General features: G+C 38.1%; 1 protein-coding gene across 1 annotated transcript; it reads left to right on the top strand.

Moving 5' to 3' along the window:
* The first annotated feature begins 49 nt into the window (after positions 1-49).
* Positions 50-18,808, top strand: VPS36 (vacuolar protein sorting 36 homolog). Its single transcript, XM_061994180.1, has 14 exons — positions 50-213; positions 1,296-1,364; positions 4,062-4,132; positions 5,440-5,554; positions 6,596-6,685; positions 8,040-8,126; positions 11,295-11,327; positions 11,437-11,514; positions 11,912-12,046; positions 12,980-13,045; positions 13,608-13,672; positions 14,121-14,205; positions 16,549-16,625; positions 16,705-18,808. The coding sequence occupies exons 1-14, from the start codon at positions 118-120 to the stop codon at positions 16,796-16,798; spliced, it is 1,161 nt and encodes a 386-aa protein (XP_061850164.1). The 5' UTR covers positions 50-117; the 3' UTR covers positions 16,799-18,808.
* Positions 18,809-19,289: the final 481 nt, after the last annotated feature.

Below are 19,289 nucleotides of genomic sequence, written 5' to 3'. Positions count from 1 at the left end.
CGCTAGAGGGCGCGGAGCGGCCGGGGATGGGGCCTGGTCTGCCGGCGGCGGGCGGGGAGCGGCTGCCGCGGCCTGGGCTGCCGGCGGCGGCGGAGGGCGAGGGGCTGCGCGCCCGCCATGGACAGGTTCGCGTGGACCACCGGGTTGCTGGAGCTGGGGGAGACGCTGGTGGTCCAGCAGCGCGGCGTGCGCCTCTGCGACGGGGAGGAGAAGGTGACGGGAGCGGCCCTGCGCAGGGCCTAGCGGCGCGGCGCGGGCCGGGAGCCGGGGCCGGGACGGAGGAAAGGGAGAGAAGGGCAGGGCCGTAGGGGGTGGCAGGGGACGCGAGTGTGGCCGAGTGGGAGCGAGACGAGGGGTGCGGAGGGGCCTGGGCTGCAGACAAAGCGTCATCAGAGGTGTGGGCTGAAGAGTACGTTTTCCTCCAGGGTTTTGCTCTCAGGGCTTGGCCGTGTGAGAAGAGGATTAGGGAGGAGATGCAGTCCCTGTGGGACTGAGAAAAGCCATGGACGGTGTGTGCCATATGGAGGGAGGGTTGACATCTCCACAGGGCGTGTGTAGCTGGTGTCGCAGTCTTGAAACTTGATGTCCACTGCTAAGGCAGTCGTTCCCTGCGTGGAGGACTGGTCATTCTCCTCTCTTGCTCCGCCCAGCAAGCTGAGCTCTTCGGCCTTGATGTCATGCGATTCATTCCTGAGTCATCCTGGTAGCTGTAAAATACGCTTTACCTCTGTTCCTGAAGGGTACTCTCTTGCCTTCGGCTCTTAACTGAGCCCAGGCACTTATTACTTGGCATCACTGCCCAGTAACTCTTGATCTCTTAATTTTTCTACACCACAGTAACTGCACACCCCTATAGAAAGCTCTGAAAATGTGCCTCAAGTTTTACAAATAGGAAGCAATTTGCTACCAGAGATTTTCCACATTTTGCGTAACTTTTACTTTCTTTATCAGCAAACAGTGTTCCAAAGCAAATAGCCCTGTTTAAAATACGATATTTAAGAATGTTTGTATATCTTGCACAGTATATGCAAGGGAGGATCCTTCAGGATTTCCTAGGGAAAAGTTTATACAGTTGAAAAAGGAAGTTTGTGTATATCCATCTAATCCTTTCATGTTAATTTGCTCCATTGTTTCCTGAACTTCATTTATTGTGTTTTCTTTAAAAAAGAGAGTGTTCTTAAAATATTGGCTTAATGGATCTGATTACTATGTGGTGTCAACACATGGTGTTTTGAAGATCAGTGTTTGTGCAACTTACTGGTTAAATTTTTCATCCATTTATTTTTCCTGTTTAGGTGAAATTTGATAGTGGAGTATTACTGCTTAGCACACACAGACTAATCTGGAGGGATCAGAAGAATCATGTAAGTCCCACTTTTGTCTCTTTTATATCATTCAATTGTAAATTCCATAATAACAGGTAGACTGCAATGAGAAGAGTGCACACAGACAGGAGATTCTTCCTTCCGTTGTGTCTCTCTGGTTTTACCGGTATAGTTCATTTTTGTTCTCACAGAGAAATGGGGGTGTTTTTTCAGCCAATTCTGCTTTAATAAAATAATCACGTAGAGATGAGAAGAGATGGGAATGAAACATATAATCATTCATTTTCTATGGCACAAAAATAGAAGAGATAAGAGTCTGGTATCATGCACATAAAAAACATTGGTTTTGAGACCTAAGTTGAATTTGCCAGGCAAATCCTAGTGTGAACTCAAGTTTCCCTGTCTTCTGCTCCCACCACATAGTCACAGACCATAATTTGATGATAGGATGTGTTTGGTGTTTGCTCCAAAGCAGGGAGCTACCAAGAGCCTTCTGAACATAAGGTCAACAAGGATGTTCTTAATTTGGCAAACCAATATATTTTTTTTTCTTTAAGGATTGTTTGGAGGAGAAGCAGAACTATTTTTAGTACAAATTTTTCAAAATATTTTGAGAGCTGGTCCCCAGGGTGAGGTAACTGTTAAGTAAGTCAAGGGCTGATTGTTCAGACCATGAACTATTCTGTATAAATTAACCATTTTTTGGGACAATTGGTGGGAGGTAATTTATCCATGCTAAACAGCCTGTGTTACTCTGTATTTCTTCATCAGCATCTCTTTTTGAGAGATGGGCATGTACTGCTACATCTACTGCTTCTAATCTTCTCATTTGGACTTTTTGCTTGCTTGCAGTAACATTAGGCATTATGACTTCAGCAGGTGTGACAACTGTCCATATGCTTTGTCTCTCATACAATCAAAGAATGGTAGGAGTTGGAAGGGACCTCTAGATAGAGATCATCCAGTCCAACCCCTGCTCAAGGTTCACCTTGATCAGGTCACTCAGGAACATGTCCAAGTGGGTTTTGAAAACCTCCAGAGAAGGAGACTCCACACCCTCCCTGGGCAGCCTGTGCCAAGGCTCCCTCACCTGAACAAGGAAAGAAGTTTTTCCTTAGGTTTAAGTGGAACTTTTTGTGTTCTTGCTTTTGTCCATTACCCGTTGTCCTGTCACTGGACACTACAGAAAAAAGTGCCACCCCATCCTCTTGACATACACCTTTGAAATACTTGTAAGTATTAATGAGGTCCCCCCTCAGTCTCCTTCAGGCTGAGTTCCCCATCTCTTTCCCAACAAAAGGGGGACGTCTGTCTCTTGTCCTTGACTTATTCTGCTCCTAGGCCATATGGTTTTGTTTACTTTTCTAAGATCGTTGCATTTGCTAAATCAGCTGAGAAGAACCTTGGAGATTAAGAAAAATAGTTTTATTTTAACAAATTAATTTAGCTCAGCAAGGATTCTGACAAGCTCCAGGCTTGATTAATAGAGGAGTCAGAAACATATGACTAGGAGATTGGCAAAAATTACCCAATTCTGATCAGGGGGATATAAACATAAATTACGTTGTTAGTGTGGTAAATAAAGAAGATTCTTTTTCAAGCTCTTAGGACTGAAATATGGGGAGCACAGTGCCCTTTCCATATTGAGTTGTTGGCTAAGCTCAGCTGTGATGCAATGTCAGCCTTAGCTAGCTTGTGTGGAAAAGTCTCGTGGAGAAAGTCCCCTTTTATTGTGTCAGCAAATTTTAGTAATAAATGGGGCACTTGTCTTTAGGTTAACATAGCAAACCTTTTTAGGCAACCAGACAGCTATGTTTAATATTTATGTATTATTTATTTAGGGTAAAGAGGAATAATTTTGGTAGTAGGGATTGAGAGGGCCCTGTAACAGTATTTGTTGTAGCCTGGTGTTAGGCCCACTTACGACAGATGGAAGAGAGAGATTCGAAGAGGGAATGTAACCTATGTTTCCTGTGTTCTGAGTGACTGTCAGTCACCAAGGTTTTATGCAGAAGACCATGTTCAACAAAAAGATATTCACCAAAACAAGACCAGGCACCCAATTAGATTATGTGAATTGCTCCCTTGAGCAATTTCTGTCTCAAATATAAAAAGGGTTTAACCTGGTTAGGTTAGTCTTCCACAGATGGTACAGTCTTGTTTCTCACTCTGCTTTTTTTGTCTAAAGCACAGTCCAGTAAGTGTGTGTTGCGATGAATCAACTGCTGGGTGAAGTCCTTCGGTGTGGGATAGCTGGAAAAGCACCTGTTGCATTCAGAGGACAGCCTATTTTTTTTTACATGTTCGACAACATCTAAAAGACCTGTGCTTTTTGCTATTGTTTCAGCTCCCAAAATGTCATCAATGCAAAAATGTTAAGAACTTACAAGCATTATGTACCTACAGAGATAAGCTGCAGTAGTGTGGAAATTTTGGTTTAAATTTTGATGCTTAAATGCTAAAGATTTCTTTAATTCCTGAGTCTTTCTACAAATCTAGCTTTAGTGGCTAAAGTTGACACTGAAGTTTAATTTGACTTGGTTTCAACTTTGTATTAGTCTTCCACTTCTGTTTCTCTTTAATAGATTGTTTCTGTTGCTGCCATCATATTTTATATGGAGTGCCTGCACCTGTAGAAATGTGTACTGTTTGTGAAACGGGGAAAGAGAGCACTTGGTTTTAGAGAATGGTCAACATATGGCTTTAATTTCACTTGTGTTGTGTTGATTATTCCAGGAATGCTGCATTGCTGTACCTCTGTCTCAGGTCGTCTTTATTGAAGAGCAAGCAGCTGGAATAGGAAAAAGGTAAAGTGATAGTCATTCTCTTTTTCAGATGGATAGTGTGCACATGAATGTTAGGCAAGATACCCAAGGTTATATACTAATTCATGATAGGTTCCATTTGCAATCTTAAGTTTCCAGATTGACAACCACAAGGATCTGCTTTCCTCATTTGAGGTCAAATGTGTAAGAGAGTTGTGACAAAATGGTGTTTGACAGGATTTATTTAATATCTGTCTGGTAATCACTAGACAAGTATGGATTCTAGCTTGTCATTTTCATTTCATTAGTCATAAGTGACAACAGTGATTATTGCTGAATCTAAATTTGAAAGCTAATTTTATTCTTTTGTGCCACAGAACTGCTTGTGGATAGAAACTCTGCTAGATCCTGTATTATTAAACTTTTCATGACCGTAATACTGATTTTGAGCGTGGAAATGCTAGCAAGGTTTAGGGGGAACTTAAATGTTTCCACTCACTTGAATAACTATTTCAGTATGGTATGTATATAAAGAAGTTTCACAAGAAAAAGAGAAAAAAATATGAACTGGAGACGTACATATGCAGTTGACATCTGCTTGCAGCCTGCAGTCCATGGGTAAGGTAATACTATGGGGGTGTCCAGAGGAAATCATGTTATTCGCTGTTGCTGGAGAGGTCCAGTAAATATAAAGACCCATGAAAAGAGTATCAGTGAAATGAAATGGGAAAGCAGATTCTCAGCCATGCTGTGATAGCAGTCTGTTACATTCTTAAAATAATGCTATCTCAAGGTTTGTTTTGGTGGTAGGTGTCATTTTAGACTGTTATTTCCATGCATGTTACCTCTTACTGTTAGTTTTGGACAAATTCACATACAGTGTTTGCAAGTGACATAAAAAAGTGGGATAGATTAAGCAAAATATTGAGACCTTTTGTTTTCCTGTGACAAAGATAGTGTATTTTGGCAGTAGTTACTGCAATTCATAAGCCAAATCAAGTGACTACTTGATGATTGTTTTTTATCTTAACTGAAAGACATTTTCATAAATTATTACTTGAAATGTTAACATTTGTTATGTTTATTTCTTAAGAATTGGTGGTGGGTGCATACTACATTTGTGAGATGTTGCTGTTTTAGAGGTTATAGTAGTTTTTCCTGCAAGATCTGTTGTAACATTGACTCAAAATACTTTAATGTTGATGCACAAATGTAAAGCATTATTTGATGTACTTCAGTTCTTAAATGAAAAAAAGTTAATAGAAGTTTAGATTAAATGGTTAACTTTGATTGTAGAAATGCTTTTTTTGGATATTACAAAAAGCTTCCTCTTCTCTTTAACTTCTTAGTGCCAAAATAGTAGTTCACCTTCATCCTGCTGCTTCAAACAAAGAGCCTGGTCCATTCCAAAGCAGCAAATATTCCTACATCAAACTTTCTTTCAAAGAACATGGGCAGATTGAGGTAAGTTTTGTACCATGCAAGTGCAGCACATTAGATCTTTGGACATGCTTTTCCTCACTTGCTGTGTTAGTGATAATTTTCCATGATCTTTCCATGTTTACTTTTGAGGTGGAGCTTTTTCAGTACATCCTTTTTGAAGACAAACACTATGAGCCTTTGCAGTTCTAGACTTTGGTTAAATAATGCAAATAGAGTCCCAAAAATGTCAAGAGGCATTATTAGGCTTTGTCCTTATTTTAGTAGTCTTAATATAATTTTATACTTATTTTTTTAATCCTTTCAATTGAACACAAGATTTTCCAAAATGAAATCTATTAAGTGCTTAACAGAGTAGATGTTTCTTTCTAGCTAATCCTCTACTGAACAGGAATCAAGCAACTTATTCCTAATCATCTCTCCGATTTTATAGCTGAACACTTTGTTGCCTGAGAGCTTTGTTTCATTTAATGTTTTATAAATATTCATTGTTTTTACCTACACTAAATCTCCAAGGCTTTGGCATGCTAAAAGCCCTAATGCTAATCCTAAAAAACCCAGAGAAATTGCACTCTGCAAAGCAGTTCCACAGTATAAGATCCTCGCTTGAAGAGACTGAGAACTTCAAGTTTGATCAATGAAAAAAGTCCTACCTATTCACTGTAGAAAATCTGATTTTCAACTTGAATTAGTTATAAATGTCTTACAAATTCATCTGTTTGATCAAACTGTTTCAGTTCTTTGTGAGGAGCTTTCGGCTTAGGATGAATGTGGATTTATGCCTAGCTAAAATTGCACAGGTGCCTTGCCTAATTGTAACCTTATTTATTTTAATGCTAATATTTGTGTCTGACAATCAAACTTACTGTGCTTAGTGGTTGCCTAGCTTATCAATCCAAGTCTTTTACAGTAGCAGTACTCATGCAAATTTAACTTATAACTACATGGCTCTTCCTCTATGTATTGGACATTAAGAATTTTCAGGTCATATGAGTTGATCTGAAAAGTACAGAGGTACTCTGCACAGTTTATGAAACATCTGTTGTCACTCTTTAATGTTTGCAGTTCTATAGACGATTATCAGAAGAAATCACACAAAGGAGATGGGAGAACATGCCTGCTAGTCAGACCATTCAAGTTAACAAAGACCCACGGGTACGTAGAGAGCTTCTGAGCAGAATCTGCATGTTATCTCTTGTTTGCACTTCTTGCTGCGCCCATATACTGCATCTGGCCTGCCCTTCTGACCAATGCTGAGGGCACATGGGGGAATTTAGCTTTACTTTGCCTATTCACTGGCATAAATTAGCTTCTCCTTTGCAGTTTTCACCTTATATAGAACACTGGCTTGTCTTCATTGTATTTAGACTTGGGTACTTGATGATGAGCTCATTTGGTTTTTATGTCGTTGGACACATGCACATATAATTATGCAAATAGTATATATATATGTGTATTTTTTTGTAGCAAGAGAGATCTAATGAAGGTAAAACATTTTTGGTTTTAATTATGGTTTCATTTGTGGGGTTTTTTTGAAGCTGGAAGTCAACTATATAAAATAAAACTGTCATGTAACTCTTTGGAACCTATATATGTTTAAACGTATATTCTAAATGTACAGTTGCTATGAACAATCTCTTTGTTATATGTTAGATTGCTTTCCTTATCTGCCTGTATATTTCCATGTTATAAACTCAGATAAACATGTAGATGTTGCTTCTCCATACAAGTATGTTGAATATATGACTATATTGAACATGTAGTACTATATGAATGAAACGGGGTAATTTAAAGATTGTTAAAAATAAAATAACATATATCCTTTGTAAATATAGAACCTATAAACATAGCAGCATTTGGACTCATGAGGAGGCTTGCACTGCATCAAGAATCACTTAATGAAAAAGCTTTACCTCCTATTCTAATTCTTAAGTCATAGCAAATCATTAACACCAGTGCTAAATTTGCAGTCAGAGATTTGAGGACTAGCAGCACTGCCACTTAGATACCAGCTTTCCCAAAACACATCTGGCATCAAATGAAAGGTTCACCATTGCCTCCACGCTGATACTTCTCAGCAAGGTAAATTAGACTGCACTTAACATTGTGTTTCTGGGGCTGTGTTTCTTCAGGACAGATTTCTTGAGGTTTGAATACACTCATGCATTTCCACAGCTTTAGTATAGGTGTTCACACGGACTTAGGCTTTAATTGAGATGGAATGCTCAGTCTGCATTAGGCTGTTAAACATCTTCATATTAATGGCTTAGATATGGTAATCTTATTATTTGTTTACTACAGCAAATTCATACATGTTTTACCTTTATTGTTTATTTTGTTTTACACTCGTTTTAAAAATACTTTCAAGAAATATATTAAGTATTGTGTTCATGATATCAGCTCTCTGGGGGAGTGCTTCCTGTCTTCTAAAGTAAGATTTTTCACAGTAAGGCGGATGAGAAAACTTAGCATTTCCTATTTTGATTCCTTTCATTATTTTCTTTTGCAGGCAGGAAGAATAAGGGCTGTAGGAATTGTAGGGATCGAAAGGAAATTAGAGGAAAAAAGAAAAGAGACTGACAAAAACATTTCCGAGGTAAAAACTACTGAACTTTCAAGGTCAACCACCTGTCTGAGCCATTTACATCCATTCACACTGTCTTTTTGGACCAGCTGAGACTATTTATTGTTTTTATTGATTAAGAGTATGTAATTTACAGTTACTTATTTTGTTTTGCTGGTACTTTACATGTTCATTTAAACGGCTTCTTCCAAGAAGACTGCTCTTTGAAACTAACTGTGTGTATTAACAGAATGAATTTTGGTAGAAGCCTGAGTTTAGTGACTTTTCCTCAGGGCAGGCAGAACTCAAAGGCATCTGCAGAAAGAGACTATTACAAGTTTTGGGGTTTTGTCCTCCCCTTTTGTTTTTTTTACAGCTGATTTTGGTTTCAATGGAAAATTTCGTCTATATTAAGAAGGACATGCTGGTACAAGTATCTGCACATCACTGTGGTGAAGTTAGGTTTTCAAATGTTAGATTTAGGTTTGTAATTACAGCAAAATATTCTGCAGTACAGACATCAGCAAGATGTTACAAATATGCTTGCAAAATAGCCATGCTAGATGAAGACCTGCCTTTTCCCCAGAAACAGCACAATAGTTGAAGTCCAGATATCAACACTGATGGACTACAGAGGCAATTCATTTCTTCACATATATATACTCGGGAGCAATATCCTCAAAAATAGTCTGGTTCTGTCGTGATAGTAGAGATTGACAGAGAAGCACTCATAAACTATATTCAACAGATTTGTTCCTGTGGCAAAGTTTTTCATGGGATTCAGTGTGTCACAATAAGAAAAGGCATTCACTGTTCTGATACATAAGAAAATTACAGTACCTTTGCAGTTTCACATACTGGTAGCAATCAACTTTTTCCTTTCCGTTTATGAGGAACTTGAATGAAGTTCTGTGTGTAGTTACAAAGGTACTGTGGCTACATGCATGTGTATATAGTTCAAAAGGTATTGTCTGGTTATTTTTTCCTTCAGTAGCTTTGTCGGAGAGTAAAAGAAATCCATTTATACATGTTGTATGGAAAACATGGCTTTTAAAATCCTGTCTTCCTCCAGCTTTAAATGTTATAAATGACTTAATTTAAAAAATGGTGCCCTGGCTTCCAGGAAAAGGCTTCCTGCATCTGCTGTTCACTGCTGATAAGAATCCAGTTCTTTAGACTTTTGTTTATCTGAGGAAGTTCCTGTTAGGTGTGTGCACATTCCCCTTTGTTTCCAGGCCTGCCCTCGGTGAGTCAGGCAGAGGAGGAGTTAGACACAGCATGCTGTTTATTTAGTTAAATCAAGGATTTCTTTTGATGAATGATGTTTTCATGCAGGTTATAGCTATTAGAAATAAGCTGGGAAAAGCCTTGTTAGAAAATGTTTTGTTTTCTATGTGTGTATGTACGGCACATATACAAGTGCTGTAGAAGGACTTTGATTTACACTGGAGATTGTGAAATCTATTGTATATTACTGATTTTGGCAGATTAGTAAGTGAGGAAAGAAAACTCCAAAGAGAAGCTTTTGTTCTGATAGTGGTAGATTATTGTTATAGGGTGGTATATCTTCTTTTTTCCCCTTGGACCAAGCTTTTTCTCACTTAATTTTGGATACCTAATTTAGGTACCAAGTGTGAAGAGGCCAAACTTCTCCAGTCAATGAACACTGGCACCATTAGGAGAGATACAGCTGAAAAGCAAACCCTATTGTCTCCTGTAGGCATCTGTTTTTTTCCTCTTTGCATGTTGAGTCTCCGATCAATAAGCCTCTAAGTAATGTGCCTAAGTGTGGATGGAAGCAATTTGGTCATCCTGTGCAAAATCTACTAAAACGTTACCTTTCTAGTGGGGGATTAGGCAGAATGAGAATCACATGGAAGTAGTGGCCAGAAGCTGTAGCCAAGATGTGTCTCTGGTCATTTGACACACCCTAACTGAAAACCTTCACTTATGGCTTGAGGACTTCGGTGCTACTGTCAGGCAAACATTAGTTGAAAAGGGAAATCTTTCTCACACTGGCTGTTCAAAAAAGGTTGATTGAAAAGGTTGAGCACCTGGACATGTTGTCATGTATTTGAGAGAGGTGGGTGAGAAGGCTGAATGTGTTTACTAAGCATGGAAGAAATGAGAGTTGCTTTTTAATGTAGTTGCAAACTAGGTTTTTTGTATTTTTTTTTACTGCTAGTTGGTCATCATTACTAAGACTTTCTAATTTCAGTATACCTTCAGATTTTTTAAAAGTATGTTTTATTTAAGCCTAAAAATGCCCTTTGTGGGTTGTTGAAGAGTTGTTGTATTTGAGACTGTAGCAGTTTACTAAGCTTAACAGCCTTGATATAATTGTGCTCCTGTGATGGGTGTCCAGTTTAATTTTTTTTTTTTTTTGTGGAAACCAAAGTTTCTTAGACTAGAAAAAAATGGATTTCTACAAGTACTTTTTCCCTTGCTGTAGCAGATATTTTGAGGTTTAGGTCCAATAACTAGAGTTTTCAGGGGGTGCTTTTAATCTAGTTTTGATCATCTTTCTTGTGTACCTTACATAATTTTTGAAGTGTTTTTTGTTTATTATGGTAGCACCACTATTCCTATGTATGTGATACTTAAATGATGAGATGTTGCCACAAATTTTTGGAGGCTTTGTCTCTTCAGTGAAGCATACATGTGAAAGCATATAACCTCTTCCTTGATCATTTGAATTACTGTGTCTTACTAACTTAGTAATATCTACTGATTAAAGTAAAATTGTCTTGCCAGGAAGAGTACTTTTGTAGCTTTACAGCTGTCTTGCTGCTAGCAAGAAACAGTAGATATCCTTGAGAGAGAATTAACTGTTGGAAGAAAACCTACCATCACCACCAAGAAATCTGCCCCCAGCTTTTGGGAGAGCGCAATATACTTTTCTGGGCCTCTTCCTGTCATATGGCCTTCATATTGAACTAGTGTGCACACACTGGAATAGTGTGTGCTTGATTCTTTTCTTCATTCTTTTTGTTTATGGGTTATATAATTTTGACTTCAAGACCCGATATTAAGATAGATATATCAGCCAGTTATATAGAATGTCTCCCATTGTGACATACTAACCTAAAATGGTAACAGCTCTTACAAATAGCTTGGACAGCTGGGCAAAGGCAGGTCACTGTATCCATGAAGCTGAATGCTGTAATTATACTGATCTGCAGTGTCTGCTTTTCATTTCAGGCTTTTGAGGATCTTAGCAAACTAATGGAGAAGGTATGGCATATGTCACTTATCCAAGTAGACTTATACTTTCATCTCAGTTGTAAGCATGCTTTTCTCTGTTGAGCTGGAAGTTGACTTATCTGTGTGTCTTTCTTGATAGGCTAAGGAAATGGTGGAGTTATCCAAGTCAATAGCTAATAAGATTAAAGAAAAACAAGGTGATATCACTGAGGATGAGGTAAATGAATTGTGTTTTTAAAGTCAACAGAAGTATTCCTATGCAAAGCAAAAATCTATCCATTTAATACCTGTAATGTCAATAAAGACCACTTTGTGGTTAGGATTTTTTGTGTTTTAATTCTACCTAGAGTAAAAGTGACTCACCTATTTAGGGCAGGCTTTTCTTTTGACTCTTCCTTAAAAGCCAAGATTTTACTGCCTTTGTGTAAATTGTTGTCTTTTTTACCCTACTGGTCAAAAATAAATTGTATTAAGTCATGCCTTCCCCTTTCTAGTAATTTACTTTATTGATAGTAAACCAAATGGATTTATTTACTAAAAGTGCCTTATAGTAATACAACCCAGAATCATTCACTAGTGGATGTACTTTCAAATTTATTTATTTATTTGTTTAGACTATTAGGTTCAAGTCCTATCTACTGAGTATGGGGATAGCTAATCCTGTTACCAGGGAAACGTATGGATCTGGTACACATTACCACATGCAACTGGCAAAGCAACTAGCTGGGATCCTGCAGACACCATTAGAGGTAAAGTACCTCATTCTGCACCAGCATTTTCCATGTGTTGTTGAATTTTGATGTAAATGTGTTTTGGCTGTAGTACTGTGCCTCTTTCTTAAGTCTCAGATTTAGCAGCACAGCCTCAAATTCAGTGTTTATGGAAGGAATATATATCCTATTTCTGAATAAGAAAGTTTAAATATAATTGAGAATTTTTCTTTGGAGTAATGGCTTCTCAACTGCCAATTTGCAAAATATCAGTGACATTTAGAAAATCATACTAGCAGTCCTTTTGAACAGCCCTGTATTCTTCCCTTGCTGCAGAATATTACTTTTTTAAAGAAAGAGTGAAGCAATAGTGACTTGGAAAATAGAAGTCTTTAAACTGCTTTAAAATTACATAATTTGCAAATACAGCACAGAATTATTACAAAGATTACCTTCCCTTAGTAGTATCTCATATTTTAATTTATATGAAACTATTACAGAATTCATGATTCCACCAAAAAGGTAGATTTCCTGTTGCAACTGACCAGGCTATCTGTCTGCCAAAAAGCGTGCATATTATGGTATTTTTGTGACAGCTGTGTGCTACCTACAGTGGTCAGAGTGGAAAAATGAGTGTGTCTGAAAAGTAAAAAGGGTAAATTGATTGATGAATTTAATATATTGAATTTCCTTGTTGCTGTAATTTATTCTCTGCTTTAAAATCAAAGTAATTCATCCAAATCAAGTTATTTGGATGTAGCATCAGAGTTTTTACATTTTTAAATGATTAGAGAGCAATGTAACAACTGACTTCTCAAGCTAGGAATACATGGTATTGCCTGGGCAGTTTTTCTCATTGAGCCCCATCATTTAGCTCCTCTGTTCTGCCTTTTTAACCAGTCAAATACAACTTGAGATATTGTGTTTACTGGGTTAATGCTATTTCTCTTACCAGTCTTGTGCTTAACACAGGAACGAGGAGGAATCATGTCCCTTACAGAAGTGTACTGTCTGGTAAATCGTGCACGAGGATTGGAGGTGAGAAACTGGGTTTGTTAAATGTTTTATGACATGTACTTCAGTGAAAAGGTAATTCAAGAAGAAAGGTAAAAATATTCCCTACTGATTGCTCACTCTTCTTAACAGCAGGAAGGGATCGACCCTTCATTAAAATTAGAGGGTTTTACCTCTTTGCTTTCTCTTTTTTCCATGCACTGTTTAAGTGTACTTTGTAAGTTGTCATAATGTATGCTGCTTTTTAGAATACCATATAAAAGGGAAAATCATCCTTATCTGGAAAGAAAACTGAAAGGATGGAGAGTACCAAAAGATGAGGAATGTTATCCTTTTTATTTTCTATAAAATACATCAATTCTTTCTGTAAACAGGGCAAGAAGGATTATTATAGGACACATAGTAAGGGAACAGAAAGGAGCATAGAAGCCAAGAAAATAGTCTGCACGATAGAAAGGAATGAGAATTAACAATATTATGTAGCCAGCTGTATTTTATAGCTCTAGTTACTAAATCTGTTTGGTTTGGTGTTATGCTGCATACTTGAAAAGCAAGCATGAGTAAATGTGGTTTACTATTTTAATAGTTGCTGTCACCAGAAGATTTAGTAAATGCTTGTAAGATGCTGGAGTCACTGAAATTACCACTAAGGTAAGAGCTTTACAGATGTGTTTATGAAACAAGGTGCTTGGAAGTCAGCCCATGGTGCTTGGATGGCTTAATATTTTATGGGCAGTGAATTTTTTTGTCTGTTTTTTTAAACAAAGTCTTCCTTTGCTTAAGGGATGCTGCTATGTGCACCAACATCCACTCTACATTAAAATACACATTTTAGTTTCACTTAACTAGGAAGACAATATTCTTCCTTTCACTTTGAAAACAGTTTTTTCAGACTGGGAAAAGTGTTTTAATTAAACGCAGACATATGCCCTGCTCTTTCCAGTCTCTCTTCAGATTTTGAAGATGCTTTTCATGTGAAGATCATTTTACAGAGATTTTTTTTGCCCTTTTTTGTTTGTAGATGTGAATGTACTAGAAATGTGTCCATAGGTGATGAGCACAGGGTTTTTAGTTAATTCGACTCTCTCTTTTTATTTAGGCTTCGGATATTTGACAGTGGTGTGATGGTAATTGAACTCCAGTCTCATAATGAAGAGGAAATGGTAGCTTCTGCTTTAGAGACAGTAAGTGTACTTCATTTCCTTCAGTGTTGTGACTGTGCTGGAGAAATTTAAACACATCAGCTATGAAAACTTGAGGTGCAGTATTTCCTTTTAAGGTTTTGGAAAACAAAATATTCCTCTTCCAAATCTTTGAACAGTATTATTTCAATCTTCAAAGTGCTGTGCAGGTAATAATCTTAGTCATTGCTTTCACCTTAAGCAATATGTCAGTTTTCCATCTCTTCATTAACCTTCAACCTTCCTCCAAGTCTCTCATGCTGTAAGATGAAATTCATGGCATGTCTTAAGCATTTAACAGAAGTGAACTTCAGACACAATGTACTTGAAGGCAGTGAAAGTAGCTCTTAAACGTTGATATTGGCTGTTTATTTCATAAAATGGCACATTGTACGTGTAACATCTTGTACTGAGTTTGCTGCTGTGAAGAGCACTCAGGTGGAGAGTAGTGCCTATAAAATAGCTTCATCAGGAAAAAAAACCCAGTATAATTTGCTCAGTATGGTAAAACCTTTGTGGTCTTGTTACCTCTGGACTCTTTAAAGTCCTGCTATCCAATTATTTGTTGCGCTTTCCTGTGTCTTTTTTCAGTGGAATGTAATTTTTAGTTTTTCATAAAGTTGAGTAAAGGCTGACTCAGTGTATCCAGTGTTAAATGTCAAAGTCAAGAGGACTTTGACTTGGGCAGTCAGGAAAAAAAACTATCACTAGATACATGAGGTAGATTCTTCAGTGTGTTTTGCACAGTTGCTACTGTATAGCTTTCTCTTTAGATAAATGTATGTAACTGTCTAAAAGATTCCTAAATTATCAAACCTGAAATGCTTAAATCTTCCAATACATGTTAATCCTTTCAGTTATTTTCTTATGTTTACAGAAAAGTACCTAATCTGTTTTAGGAGGGTTTTCAGATTATTTCTGGCCTCTAATTAACTTGTTGCCTTCAGTAAGAATGCTTATCTCTTTGAAAATAAAGGAAAAATCTTTTCTTGATTACAGAGGTCAACTCTGCACAGCAACAGATGGTGAATTTATTACTGAAGCACCTTTTTCTTTTATATTCGAAATACAAGACTTTGATTCTATGGGAAAATGTAAGGGAGAGGCTTTGAATGGGGAAAGCTAGTCCATAAGAAAGAGGAAGATGAGATCAGGCTTGAGGCCAAAAGCACCCTGTACTTAATGTGTAGTGTACAGTAAGATGAAATTTCTGAAAAGAAAAAGGAGGTAACAGTGTTTCAGACGAGAGAGAGATGGGGTTTTGAATGGCTAGTGAAGACAGGAAATGCCATGGAACTCCAAGGAACCTGAAGTTGCCCTTGATGGGAGCAGTGGTTTGGGAAGGAGAGATGATTAATCACCTGTATGCGTGTTAGATTGTATCGCTGACTTCCATTACTCAAATTTGATCACTTAGCTTCAAACCATCTCAAGTTAGGACTAATGTAATCTGAGTTTCTGACTGTTGCTGAGAATGACACAGAATAGACCCCTCCCCACACAGTTCTGTGGGAAGCAGGAAATGGCAGCTACATCTGGACTTACAAGTAGCTTGAATCTGAAGCAGTGGAGAAATGGAAGAATTATTAGTTTGTAGGATAATGAAATGGTTTTATCTGGAAAATTCAGCAACTGCATGTCCAATCCCTGTAAGAAGGTTTCATGTTAGCATGTGTTAACTAGTGTGGTTGAGACAGTGGGGCCAAAGTTCTGAGTCCCAAGTATTTGAGTCTTAAGTATCTGTATTTGAGTTTTGAGTCCAAATATTTCTCAAGTATGCAGTAATATAGGGTGGAGTAGTAAGATTTGGGGATTTTTCTATAGACAGTGGGGTTATTTTAAGTCTCATCAAACTCAAATTCTTCACTTCCATCTGAAATGACTTAAATTTCTAAATGGATGACCTGCCCTGAAAAGGTCTTTGATTTCTTCATTTAGGCTTCACTGTTTGCAGAGTCTTTTACAATATCTAGACTCTGTAAATACTGATTGTGATGGCATAGTGCTGTCTGAGCCATTCTCATTTTTGCTCTCATTTTGTCTCAAGGCATCTTTTGAAAAAAGCTCTGAAGGAAAGGGGTTTTTTTCAATTTTTAAAATTTTTTACAGATTTAACTCTTCTAGGTTCCTCCTTCATACTTGTCAATTTTCATAGGGCATAGGAGGTATTTTTAAGGGGAAATACTAATTTGTACTTCTTTAAAATGCAAACGAACTAGTTGTCCTCACAAGGGATTTGCTGTCAGTTTATCACTTCACAAGGCTAGATTTGATTCAGTAGCTGAGAGAACTTCATCATTCTTTTAGTGCCATAGTTTGTTTATTTGTGTACTTTGTTTTTGACAGGTATCTGAAAAGGGTTCCCTCACAGCTGATGAGTTTGCTAAGCTGGTGGGGATGTCTGTTCTCTTAGCCAAAGAAAGGTAAGTAATAATTGCTATGTTCAATGCCTTTGTTACCATGTTGTCCTCAAGTCATACAGTCTTCTTTTGGTTTTTCTAGGCTGCTTCTTGCTGAAAAGATGGGCCATCTCTGCAGAGATGATTCAGTGGAAGGCTTGAGATTCTACCCGAATTTATTTCTGACACAAAGCTAAAGTAGTTTGTGTACAATTTGTGACGTAAGAGCTGACGAGAGAGCAGAGGGCAGAACCCTTCCAACAACTGACTTTACAATTTTTGTTAGTCAACTGCAACGGTGATGAACATTGCAATGCTTCACACTTCTCAGGTATTTCAAGTGCTGAATCCTCTACGTGGAGCTGAAAGGAAATAGGAATCACTAAGTCAGAAGTACGTTAATTGTCTTACACCGGCTAGCTCACGTTTCAAGTTTTATTTGACATGCTCTGTAGTTTCTCCTTTCAAGAGAAGTCAAGTGAAGATTCCACACAAGTGAAAGTGAAGAGAATATCCCTGTAGTCTGCCATAAGTGTCGGCACCCAGAAGACAGGACACTGCATACTCCAGTTTCAGTTTGTTTACATCCAGAGCAGCAAAGCAGACAGACGTATCCGTAGCGATAAGGAGAGTGACTTTGGTGTCTACTGAGGTATGAGGAATAGTGTAGAATAACCCCTTCTCCCTGAAGTGATGAAAAGTTTTCTGAGAGGATCTTGGGGTTCTTTGAGACTGAAAGAACCTGTTTCAGGAAAGATTAGTATACATTATGTGGATCTAGAAATCACAATCTTTAGTTTGTCATGTCTTATGCTAGTATCTCAGATGGAAGCATTGCTAGCTCAGGCTTCCTCCCTTCTCTTGCCTTGCCATCTTACTTCCTGTCTCTTTATGTTGCACTTTGGGTGCCCCTTCTCTGTCCTGTCTTTACATAGCAGAGTAGTACCTTCTGTCACTTTACCAGACCCATGCTTTAATGTGCTTGAGTTTTATCTTGTGCTTCTCCCAAAAGATCATTTGCTTGTTTCATCAGCCCGTTATCTGTTTGGGAGAGATGGTTCATTTGCTTATATCTTTTATGTAAAAATTAGTGTTCTTTCAATATTGAACGGAGGAAGAAGACTATCACAGAGTATTTAACAAAGTATTGTTTGGTATTCCTCACCCTGTGTTCACACTGAATACAATTTGATAGTCTCAGTTTTCATAACTCCAGTGGAGTTGTTACATTACTTGAAGATCTGTTGTCATGGTAGTAATGGTAAGTGGATGTTTACAATCCACATCACACAGATTTTCAGTGTTTTGAAGTAAACAGTTTTAATAAATTACAAAATTCATTCAAGGTATGGGCAAGGACAACATATAGGTAACTGCATTGTGGATGTAATGGCTAAATCACCATTCCAAAAAAGGAGAAAAAGACTTTGAAGAGCCTTGAAATATTTTCAGGACTATTTCAGCGTTACCATAGCCTGTCAATAAGGAGTTCAGTGCACAGGTCCCTCCAGTGATAATGCTTTTGGTTCATAGGATGCTCATTTAGATCTAGGGAACTGCATCCTCTTATCCTTGTCATAAGCCAACTTATCTGCAGTACTTTCTGTAGAGCAGTTTTCCTCTGATTCATGATGGTGCTAAAACACAGTCCCACATTATTCTTACTATGTGACCTATCTAGTACCATCTCTCCAGGAGTCTTATGGGCTTTGCTGCTTTCCTTCATCCTCATGGCAACCTGCGGAAGAGATCACTGCAAGGTGTGCCAAGCATCACACATCTAAGGAGGGACTAAGAAGGGAGAAACCGAGAAGCAAAAAAGCTGGTTTGTGACATCTGTTTCTTTTGCCCAATCCCCAAACTTGTCAAGGGAGACCAGTGTTTTTTGGGCCTGAGCCTCTTCCCACAAGGGGGCATGGCTTCTGCAGAAAGAACAAAACCAGAAAGGACAGGCCAAGAGCAAACTCCCAGCTTTTGTTGCTCCAATCCTGAGTATTTCATTATCTTAATTAAGCAATAACAATACAGCCTATTTAGAATGATGATACCTTCCCGAGCTCTTTACCAGGATTTTTCCTTGACTTTTTTTTTTTTTTCCTACAGGGAAGAAATCTATAGGGTAAATTGTATAGCTGGTTTAGAATTTAAATACACACATGAGAAAATTACTACTAGAAAGTAATAAAAATTAAAAGATTTTTCTTAAATAGACTGTTCTGTCTTTTTTTTTTTCTTCTACATGTTTTGGGCACCTTTACAATCCATGGGACAGTTTTTCAGAGCACACCACATTTTTGCTGTCTCATTTTGTACTTAAAAGGATATGAGACAGCTTTTATTTAAAAGGCAGAATTAAATATAATTAGAATGCCCTGGTTCTGTTGCTGAGTAGCCTGTGACGCGTCCCAGCCAGAACTGCAAAACTATAGCTGTTCACACAAGCACCAGTTTCATAAGGGAACCAGTCTGAGTCCGAGCTAAGCCTGTGTCCTGTGCTAGCGTTGGAAAGGCATTTGATACATCCCAACGTGTGTTCCCAGCTGAAAGACAACAGAGATCATCTCTCTGGTACTGTACTGAGAGACAGGTGTGGGGTGAATAAATGGAGTGACATGTTGACAGGTGTGTGGTATCAGGGTTGTCCATCACACTGTCCTAAACTGTCACTGCCCAGTCCTGTTTCCATTG

This window comes from Colius striatus, chromosome 1 (genome assembly GCF_028858725.1).
Source record: "Colius striatus isolate bColStr4 chromosome 1, bColStr4.1.hap1, whole genome shotgun sequence".
In the NCBI taxonomy this organism is placed as follows: Eukaryota; Metazoa; Chordata; class Aves; order Coliiformes; family Coliidae; genus Colius; species Colius striatus.
This window is presented reverse-complemented; position numbering and strand designations above follow the sequence as displayed.

Bases quoted from the DNA above. Each gene is read 5' to 3' on its own strand.
- VPS36 (XM_061994180.1), top strand. From the start codon at position 118: ATGGACAGGTTCGCGTGGACCACCGGGTTGCTGGAGCTGGGGGAGACG. The intron at 8,127-11,294 runs GTAAAAACTACT...TTTTCATTTCAG, and splicing joins CTGACAAAAACATTTCCGAG to GCTTTTGAGGATCTTAGCAA. The intron at 13,673-14,120 runs GTAAGAGCTTTA...CTTTTTATTTAG, and splicing joins TCACTGAAATTACCACTAAG to GCTTCGGATATTTGACAGTG.